The sequence below is a fragment of the Nylanderia fulva genome, unplaced genomic scaffold (genome assembly GCF_048542155.1).
Source record: "Nylanderia fulva isolate GAGA-0341 unplaced genomic scaffold, ASM4854215v1 Scaffold48, whole genome shotgun sequence".
In the NCBI taxonomy this organism is placed as follows: Eukaryota; Metazoa; Arthropoda; class Insecta; order Hymenoptera; family Formicidae; genus Nylanderia; species Nylanderia fulva.
The window spans coordinates 232646-243267 of record NW_028190565.1 but is presented as its reverse complement, the minus strand read 5'-3'; the positions used below and the strand labels follow the sequence as shown (position 1 = coordinate 243267).

The 10622-nt window shown below is 30.9% G+C and overlaps 1 protein-coding gene across 2 annotated transcripts; it reads left to right on the top strand.

Annotated features, from left to right (window-relative positions):
• The first annotated feature begins 1118 nt into the window (after positions 1-1118).
• On the top strand, positions 1119-7076 carry mbt (serine/threonine-protein kinase PAK mbt). Of its 2 annotated transcripts, none has more exons than XM_029312769.2 (7): positions 1119-1341; positions 1673-2042; positions 2195-2585; positions 2951-3361; positions 3575-4107; positions 4411-4564; positions 4688-7076. In XM_029312769.2, the coding sequence occupies exons 2-7, from the start codon at positions 1678-1680 to the stop codon at positions 4847-4849; spliced, it is 2016 nt and encodes a 671-aa protein (XP_029168602.1). In that variant the 5' UTR covers positions 1119-1341; positions 1673-1677; the 3' UTR covers positions 4850-7076. The 2 variants fall into 2 exon arrangements, with proteins under 2 accessions (XP_029168602.1, XP_029168601.1); XM_029312768.2 differs by having other exon boundaries at positions 1670-2042.
• Positions 7077-10622: the final 3546 nt, after the last annotated feature.

Genomic DNA, 10622 nt, shown 5'->3' with positions numbered 1-10622 from the left:
TAAAAAATTTCAACTAAATATATTTTGTTAAAATTATAAATATATAAAATATTTAAATTATATATAACATATTAAATCCAACAAAACATATGTATTTGATTTAAATACTAAATATGTTTATAATTAACAAAATAATAATTTAGTTGAAAGATTTAGTCAAGTTAACAATTTTTTTCAGTGATACTTTGTAGGACAAAATAAAGCATTTAGATCACGTTTTATTATTTCACGAAGTGTTGGAAATTTCTCTCGGATGAATATCGAACAGCAATCGCTTTCACTATCATAAATCAATGCTATGTAACATTATATTGTTTATTTTACGCTTCACAATTTATAATATAAATTGCAAATGGCATCAATGGAAAAAATTAATTTACAAGAAAGAGTAAAATATATAAATCTAATTTTTTATAAAAATATATATTATAGTCTTGCATATATTGCAGTCATAAGCATAATTCAATATATATATATATATATATATATATATATATATATATATATATACTTTATCTAAGAAAATTTAACATTGTTTCCTCATTTAGATTTTTTATAATATGTATTTTTCATGATATTTGTTTTATTTTTTACTTAGTATTATAGTAATAAATATTATAAAATCTATTACATTTTAAAAAAATTCGAAGAAAAATATTTTTCGAATAGAATAAATTTTCTATTATTTTCACAAAGTATGTATTAAATATACACCGGAAACTTTTTAAAACACATATTTTCATTGCTTTAATTGCTGTTAATTCAGTGTTCGCTCATTATAAATGAAACAAAATAGGATGTCGGATGACGTACCTCCTATTGGAATTGAAAGGAAATAATTCAGGCGCGAGGACTCTCTCTCTCTCTAGGCAAAAGTTCACCGAACTGGAACATCGAGCTCGTTAAAATGCTCGATCGATGGATTTTCGCGCGATCGCACTTTTTCACCTCGATCATTTCAGATCGCTTTCTCTCGTACTCTCACCGGTCTCCCACTTCCGGTTCGCTCTTGCGCAGGTGCGCGTAATACTATCACCTCGGTCACGTGTGCATGCGCGCGCGCACACGTTCAGCAAATTGTCATGAACTAAATGCCACGGGAGGTTCGTAAGCTTGCCGCTACGTGGCGCTGCTGTCTGATTTGTTGAAATGGATGAATGGCGTATTTACGTGCTCTAACACGGCCCAGCCTCGCCTATGTTTCGCCGCCGTCTCGTTTGCTCGCGCATCGCGTCTCGTTCTGAGAATTTCCACGAGAAGGAGATCCCCCGGTGCGACAATCAGGCCAGGGCGGACGGGCCTCGACGGAGCCGCGTCTACCAGGAATCACGTCGTCGTTCGGTAGGCGTTGCTGCTGTCACTTGGCTTCCTCCTCGTCACAAGCTATCTTTTCCACCTATTTCACGCCACTTTTACGCCTCACACACGCGATACGCCTCTTTTGCAACGTGGATTTGCTATTTTTTTCATAATTGCGAGAAATATTCACGGGAAGGGTCGCAAAGACAAAATAGGCGTGTGCGATCTGACAGCTACAGCATTCTTGTGTTTTTACCTAGATAAATATTAGATTATATGTATACAAATGTGTAGATGGTGAAAATTATTATATTGTATGTCAGGTATGTTTGTTTGTATTGGATATATGTTAATGGTTCTTTTCTTGAAGCAGGGACAATGTTTACCAAGAAGAAAAAGAAACCGCAGATTTCCACGCCAACCAACTTTGAGCACAGGGTGCATACCGGGTTTGACAAACGCGAGGGCAAGTTTGTCGGATTACCTCTGCAATGGGCTTCAATAGTTGGGAATAATCAGATTCTAAAATCGACCAACAGACCACTGCCGTTGGTTGATCCAAGCGAGATCACGCCTACAGAGATCCTTGATTTGAAGACTATCGTAAGAGGACACAATGATCCTAGGATAAATAGACCACTTGCAAATGACAAGACTGAGAATGGTTTGCCTAAGACCAGTACGGTTGCTCGCTCCAATTCTCTGCGCTCTTCGAGTCCACCTCGACTTAGGAGAGATTACAGGTATTGCTGTTATTATAGATCAATAATTTATTAAAATAGTTAATGTAAATAAATTAAGTAGTTTCAAATTTATTATAGATAATCTTTCGATACATTATTTTTAATGAAATTCATGATTATAACATTATTGTAATCGTATCGTCTACTTACAGGCATGCAAGTAATCTTCCACCATCCGTCCCAGAAGGCCAAGAGGTGCCTTCAAATATTAATCAAGCCTTTATCAATTTTAACAAACCACATAACTACATTGATAAATTGAGACAGAATTCTCCGAGTGTTAGCAGCGGCCTAAGTTCCAGCATACAGAACATGATCCCAAATCTTCAAAATCTTAATCCTAATATGCAGTCATCGCCAAACTTAACTCATTCTGGATCAAATGTACCAAATTTATCATTAAATTTCCAAAACCTAAGTCCTATTACTAATTCACAAGCTCCAGTACAAAGTCCAAATAATCCACAATTTCCAGATACAGAATTTCATAGATTAAATTCTCAAATGGCCATGACATCAGCTCAATATAATGGCAATGTACAGGTAATGAATCATAAAATATTGTGCATATATATTTGTTATTATATCTTAAAAAGAATATTTTTTATTTGTATACAATTAAAACTTTAATAATCTTACACAACTTAAGAACATATACATTTATGGTCTTTTTCTATAAATTCATTAACTTAAAATTTAATAATTTGGATCTCTTATTCCTCTTAAATCATATAATTACATATATATTAATTTAATTAGTTCAACTTAGACAAAAAAAGGAGATACACACCTAAACACATTTTAAAAATTAAAATACAAATTATAACATTATCTTTCTCCAATTTCAAGAAAATATATTTAACAAATGTAACACCATTAATCTAATGATAATATTGCTTAATTTATAGGGTTCAGCTGTAGAGGCATCAAGAGAACATCAAATGAGTCAAAATATATTATTACACAAGCTACAGCCAAAAATTTCACCAGTAGGTTCGATAGCCTCGCAAAGGCCATTAAGTCAATTAAGTTCACATAATATTAATAAATATCCTCAGGCATATAATATGTCTGAAAATTCGTCCAACCTCCAGTCACACCTAAAAAAACCAATGGAAACTTCTCAATCAATGCATAACTTATCAAAACCAAACATGCCGTCCACAATATCAGGAAGTGGTTCTACAGATCAAAATCAAAGCATGAAGAGTGCTGTCTCTTCAGGAAATTTGGCTGTTGGTACAAGTGCAAACAATACCAATAAGCAAACAGAGCAGAGACTTACACATGAACAGTTTAGGGCTGCTTTACAGATGGTGGTATGTAGAATTTACATTAAAAAAAAATTTATTACATTACTATAGCTGTACTATAGAGATATACATTAAAGATTACATTTTCATGAAAGAACACATTTTTAGATTTATCAGATTAGATATCTTCACCTCTTAAACAATTGAAACAAATTTTATACTCTGGGATTTAACTTCACTATACGATATATAATAATTTTCATATATATATGCATTTAGGTAAGCCAAGGTGATCCGAGAGAAAATTTGGAGAATTTCCTGAAAATCGGTGAAGGTAGCACAGGAACTGTGTGCATAGCCACAGATAAGAGTACAAATCGTCAAGTCGCAGTTAAAAAAATGGATTTGAGAAAACAACAAAGACGCGAATTGCTTTTCAACGAGGTTGTCATTATGCGAGACTATCATCATGCAAATATAGTCGAGATGTATGATAGTTTCTTAGTAGACGATGAATTGTGGGTTGTTATGGAATATCTGGAAGGAGGTGCATTAACTGATATTGTAACACACTCAAGAATGGATGAAAGTCAAATAGCAACAGTGTGTTCTCAATGCCTCAAACCATTGGCATTCTTACACTCACAGGGTGTTATACACAGGGATATTAAATCAGATTCGATATTGCTCACGGCAGATGGCAGAGTAAAACTGTCAGATTTTGGCTTCTGTGCTCAAGTCTCTCAAGAATTACCAAAGCGAAAATCTCTTGTAGGAACCCCATATTGGATGAGTCCTGAAGTCATTTCAAGGTATTTTACACATTTATATTAACTACTTTTAAGATTAAATGGTGTAAATGTCATACTCACTCTTATCATTTTTAAATCATTAATATATTACTAAAACTAGTAAAAGCATTAATTTATAATTGCAGATTATTGCAATTAGATTATAAAATATATGACAGTCATTTTCTATTCGTTTTGTAATATTGTTTTAAAATGTGAATTAAAAAATAGCATTTTTATTGGCATGCGCTTGAAGTATTATGATTATTTTAATTGTTAGATAAATATATAACTAAGAAATTTTCGTTGTATCTCCATTTATAGGTTGCCATATGGACCTGAAGTGGATATCTGGTCATTAGGAATAATGATCATTGAGATGATTGATGGCGAGCCACCATTTTTCAATGAACCACCCCTACAAGCCATGAGACGTATCAGGGATATGCCACCACCAAAATTAAAGAATTTTCACAAAGTAAATATCTCTGTTATGAAATTAGACATAAGCATACACATTGCTTCAACATTTTAAAACATACTTATAAATTCAAAATACAAGTATAATATATATATTATAATATTTTCTCTTTAATTGCAGGTCAGTCCACGTCTTCAAGGTTTTCTTGAACGAATGCTTGTGCGTGATCCAGCACAGCGGGCTACGGCAGCTGAATTATTACAACATCCATTCCTCAGGCAAGCTCAAAGTCCTAGTATCTTGATTCCATTAATGAGAGGTGCTAGGCATACAAATTGTTGATAAGATAATAATTTTGTAAGTTAGAATGTTAATCAAGGCAGATATTGATTACAAGAATAATATGATATCCTCAACTGGATATCATTGTTAATCTATTGCAGCTCGTGTTAAAGTTGCTACATTTGGCAGTTTATGAGTTGGTTTAGACATTGTCTTCTGACTTCCTCTCATGCGTAGGACTTCAAAGTCCTTTTTTTATTTTCTTGACGCGATAGGCACGATCGATTATGAGAATTATATTTACTTAGTTTCAAATAATTTAGTTAAAAATATCTAAACGAGATGTAGTTTAAACGTATTACTTTTTATTTTCTTTTTTCTGCTTCTAATTATATACTTTAAATTCTAATTTTAAATTTTAAAACGTCGAGTCACATGTGAATAACAGTGAATCTTATATTAATTTATAAAAATTTAAGAATTTTTTCTCTCTTCTTTATATCATATAAAATAGAATTAAATATAAATACAAAAAAATGTGTGCAAAACAATATAAAATTTAAATAAAAATTAAAAATTTCATTGGCATTGAATATCAGAGAAATATTTAAAAATCTCTACATTACTTTGTGTGAAGCCAAAGCCATATGTTATTCAATAATTTGCAGCTTAGTTTCTCTTAGACTTTTATATATAAATCTTAAGGCTTTAATATAAATCAATTCCTTTGATCGTGCCTTATATATGTATGTAATAAATAAATTATATATCTATATTTTTTCAGACAGTATTCTACGAAAAAATTATAATTATTTTTTTTGAACTTTACATTCCATTCGAGTCTGAGCTTGTGCTTTTGTATTATTTTGAAAGTAAGCTACTACATTCCTGCATTGTTTTATACAAATTATTTTAATTATGCATTTATAAGAATGATGTAATATGTCGAAACATTCCTCAAGTATTGGCACTGCCCGCTTGATCCGCAGTAATTATTTTAATGTTATGACAGATATTTATAACTTTGAAGTATTTACAAAACGAATTTTCACCTAAGTGCCTTTATAATAAACAGTGTCGCAACAATTAACTTATTACTGCAAAACAATAAAATAAAACAGTATATTTGTTTGTACAAAGTACTTAGTAAAGTAATTTTTCTTTTTCTTTTATTATTTTTTTCTTGCTAAATTTATAGGAACTCACAATCAAACTTAGACAGCTATTTTATTCCATTTTTCGAAGTAATATGTAAATTTTTGTTTTCTTTTACGTTATTATTGCATTAATTGTGAATTTTTGTAATATTGTAATTTCCTAAAAAGCGTGAACGCTAACAGTTGATCAGATGGAAAGCTTTAAAGAGTAGAATATATATATATATATATTTGACTATTATCTTTTATACAACTGTTGCACATAATTAGACTATTTGCTTAAACAAACATTTTATATATTTGAGAACAGGGTTATGATATGTATTATTTAAAATAGTCTAAATAAAATGTGAAAAAATGTATGTAGATCCATATGGAAATGCCTTTAATAAGAAGAAATCATTTTTCGATATTAGTGTGTAAAAAACAGAAATGTTGTGTAGTGACATAAACAGAAGATAGAAAATCGTGATCCTTTGATAGTAATAAATTGTGTACATGTAAGATGTATATTTTTTTCATCATGTTGTATTTTTTGTACGATTGAGATTATTATATACCGTAATTTTAATTAGGAGTGTTTGTGAATTGTATCATTTCTATTGCTGTTTAATTTAGGAATTACAGAATAAACGACAATTATGCATTAGTCGTTTGGTTATTGATAACAGTTTCAGATATCTAATGTGCATTTAATTGAAATTATTACATACTGTTCATCAAAAGGCATACATGATTAGGACCTATAAATTACTAAAAAGCAATATTAGTCAGCAGCTTTTAAAAAGTATGGAAATATTTGTGAAACAGTGTATAAAACCTGCAATCATATCAAATAGATCTGTCCGACTATACTCGCCATATATTTAAGCAGTTACTTTAGAATATTATAATCAAACTAATAAACAAAATCACCGTATCTCTTACACATATCACACACAGTTACAGTTTAGAAAATATTCTGTATATAATAGAAATTCGAATTCCAGCGTGATCTGACTAAATGAGCGCCGTATTTGCAAATTTTAAATGTACTATAGTGTCCAAAAATTGTTCATTTCATATATGCAGGACTATTTTACACATGTTGTACATTTATTGCGTAATAAAAGAATCTATTTACAAAAATATACCTATATGAAGAATTCAATGCTATTGACAAATCCCGAACATGTGTCATCTTATATAATATTATAATTTTTGTTTTAAATAATTAACATGAGAATGCGGGACTTTTTATCATAAAAAAATTTTTTTATATAAATAAAAATAATTTTTACCGTTCTAAAATATGATTGCCATTTATTGTTATACAATATATCATAATGTTATCTATTATCTGTCATATCAATGTATATATTATTTGTGCAATAACAAAATAGTTACATTATTCTATAATGATATAAGAATATAAGAAACATTTTTACCTGAAACGTTACTTGAAATTTATTTCAAAAATCTAAAGTCTTTTTAAAGAAATCTGAAGTTATAACATGACTGTTTGACATAAGCGCTAGAAAATGAAAAAAGGAAAAAACAATACTGCAACAGAATGTAAAATGAGATTTTTTTTGCAAATAAAAACAATGAATAACAATTTCGTGTGCAGTAAACATGTGAGACATGAAATTAGATTACGAAACTTTGTGTCAGCTATAAACATTTATTTAAAAAAATTAAATGTTCAAAAAGATATTACCAACTATTAACAATTACAGGTAGTTTCGACATTTTTTACTTTATTTAATAATTAATAAATATATTTCTGCTTGCGTTAAAAAAAACGTTTTCTTAAGAATTAATAATTGAATAAAAATTGTAAGAAAACATGACATGGATGGAAAAGTTTTGAGAAATAAAATTCTAAAAAGAAAGATATGTTGAAGAGATCTTTTCTAAATGACTATCTTAAAAGTACAAATGCTTAAAACTTAAAACATTTTATAAAATTTAATAACTTTAATTTCGTTATCTTAAAAATTTCATTTATTTTTCGTCTTCAAATTTCTTGTTTCTTTTTTCCAATAGTCATTATATTGAAAATAATGATGACAATAATGTATAACAAATAAAATAAAGATGCAAAATATCGAATATCCACAGAACACAAAATAATTCTTATGCATCTTAAAATATTTTATTATTAAAAAAATTGAAATAAAAAATTGTAATTAAATCGTTAATTTGCAGGGTTAATTGAAAAATTCTAAAGAGTTTGAAAAGAAGCAAGAGATGAGAGTTGCATTTTTTTTTTAAGTAAAAAATGTTTGGTTTAAATTTAAACTTCCGATTTCGAGATATACATTTATATAGAATAAATTTCTATCCAATCTATTTTTTCACACCGATGTCACGGTCACGCGGTTTCTCTCTCTCTCACGTGGTCTTCGACCGAGATTTCAGCGGTATCTTTTGACGTAATCCGACGTCAAAGGAATTCAACGTCGGGAGAGACTTCGTTTTACTCGGTTCTCCCTCTACGATGGCAATCGCATGCGATTTGCTGTTACCATGCAGCACATTCCTGGCTGAAAGGCGTTCTGGAACGGCCAACGTCGATTGGTTCTCCACGACGAGCCCCTGCATGACCGGAATGACCTTCGCATACTGGTCTGATATCCATTGGCGCCACTGATGATTCTTGCGAATTGGATTGATGAACTTATTTAACAGCTCGTTTCATCCGAAACGATCTCTCTCCTTTTTTGTCTATCTCTCTTCTAAATCTAGTGCGCAAATAGATATGCTGAAGAGATGTGTCCTACGACCTAACTCGCTGAGAGCGATGAAGAACGATTCATCGGATAAGATCGACGCGCGCGATAAATTTTCATCGAAATGTTCGAAACCGTCTGTTTATTTCTGCCGATTTATTGTTCACCGAATCGGACGATACGCAAAAGTCGAATCTTGCGCAATATGCAAGGTCGCCGTTGAATATTTAAGCAAGACGCAATATTACGTTTTTTTTGTCAATTCAAGCACTATGACATCGAATTATATTTTTTCAATTCAAATTTATATAGTATAATTCGTGTCACGCTCTTTTGCAAAAAGATACTATCTTTTGCTGTTCAATTAAAAAAAAAATGTTCAATTTAATATTTTATTTGTTCATTTTTTTTAATTTATATAAAATAACAAATAAGGAAATAACAAAAATTTTGTTTTTATATAGGAATGTATTTTTCTTTGTAATTAGAATTATAAGAAAAATAAAAATTAATAGTACGTTTACTTATTTCATCATTCTTATAAAAATGACATACATCATAGAAGAAGCTCTTACTAAAATTTAACTAAAAATTCAGCATATCGATTATTTTTTATCAATTCTAAAACTTATGTGAAAGCTTATCTTAACTTAAATTATCTGATATATTATCTGATATATAGCTATCCTTTTTATGTAGCCTTAAATTTTATGTGAATCTTATTAGACAAATTTTATGTCTAATAGTATATATATATAGAATTGCATCAAATTATTTCATTATTATAAAAAATTGCACAAATGTGATATCAAATAGATAGATAATTGCTATATCGAAAACGCGCTCTTTATACAATCGTCATTTTATCGTCATATGTCAGTTGACCGTCTGTGTAATAAAAATCTAAATCTTCGCGACGTTGAAAATAATTTTAATCATTTTATAATTGCAATTCAGAATTTCAATATTTCTCATTATTAGATCCACAATCGCCACGCCAATGTAACGGGTTGGTAACAGGACGCTCATCTTGCTCTACTATCAGCGATATAACGCAGGAATATATCGTGACCGAAGCTACGATGCTCGAGAGATTCGTGGGACGATTCAGAATTTTTTGCAATTAAGCCCTTTTGATGTCAGGGAACCTGCAGACATGAAAGTGCCGGAAAGATGGTCGCCGCGACATCTCATCAGAGATGTGATTTCGACCGACGTGTCATTTCGTCATGTAAGTATATGGCACACATAAATATCCCATAAGCAAGGTAATTTGATTTTTCAAACTAAATTAAGTTCAAGTTAATGGTTTATAAAATTATTTTTTAATTAAAGAGTTTCCGCGCAAAGAAATCGCAATAGATTCCCTCTATATCTTCCAATTTTTTCGAATTGTTTTTTTTTTTTTTTTTTTTTTCAAAGTGGACTTTGACGCGTTCGGCGATTATCTTCAGTTCTTTGTGCCAAACGATATCTAAATATTTCCATGTATATGTAATGCGTGCGTCCTTCTTACGAGAATGTTAAAAATTCCTAATGACGAGATAACGAAGTTGCGTGACGCAACGATCTCGAATTATTAACAGGATACCGAGCGAGGGCGCGACGACCAATAGGAACCTCGCTTCCGCGGAGGCTCGACTTCGTCACGAGATCTCTCTCGAGAAGCCGGTCGTTCTTTCAAGGAGAACCGAGTTGAGAAAGTTGTACGCCCGGATGATAAAGTTAGCCGTTTATCTCGCCTCGCCGCGCACGATGGAATATTACGTTATTGCACACAGATAACGAAATATGAGCGTCTAAATTTAAACGAGCCTGATGTATACGCGATCATTCAATCTTATCGATCAATGCGATATATCGCGAGACGCGCTTCTAATTATGTAAATGCGTATTAATACGCAATTTAATATTAATAATACGTCGTTTTTTATCTTCCGTTTAGAGGAATAGCCTTATCTT

Excerpts from the sequence above, each read along its gene's own strand:
- mbt (XM_029312769.2), top strand. The coding sequence starts at position 1,678 with ATGTTTACCAAGAAGAAAAAGAAACCGCAGATTTCCACGCCAACCAAC. Across the intron at positions 3,362-3,574 it reads GGGCTGCTTTACAGATGGTG|GTAAGCCAAGGTGATCCGAG; the intron begins GTATGTAGAATT and ends ATATGCATTTAG. Across the intron at positions 4,108-4,410 it reads AGTCCTGAAGTCATTTCAAG|GTTGCCATATGGACCTGAAG; the intron begins GTATTTTACACA and ends CTCCATTTATAG.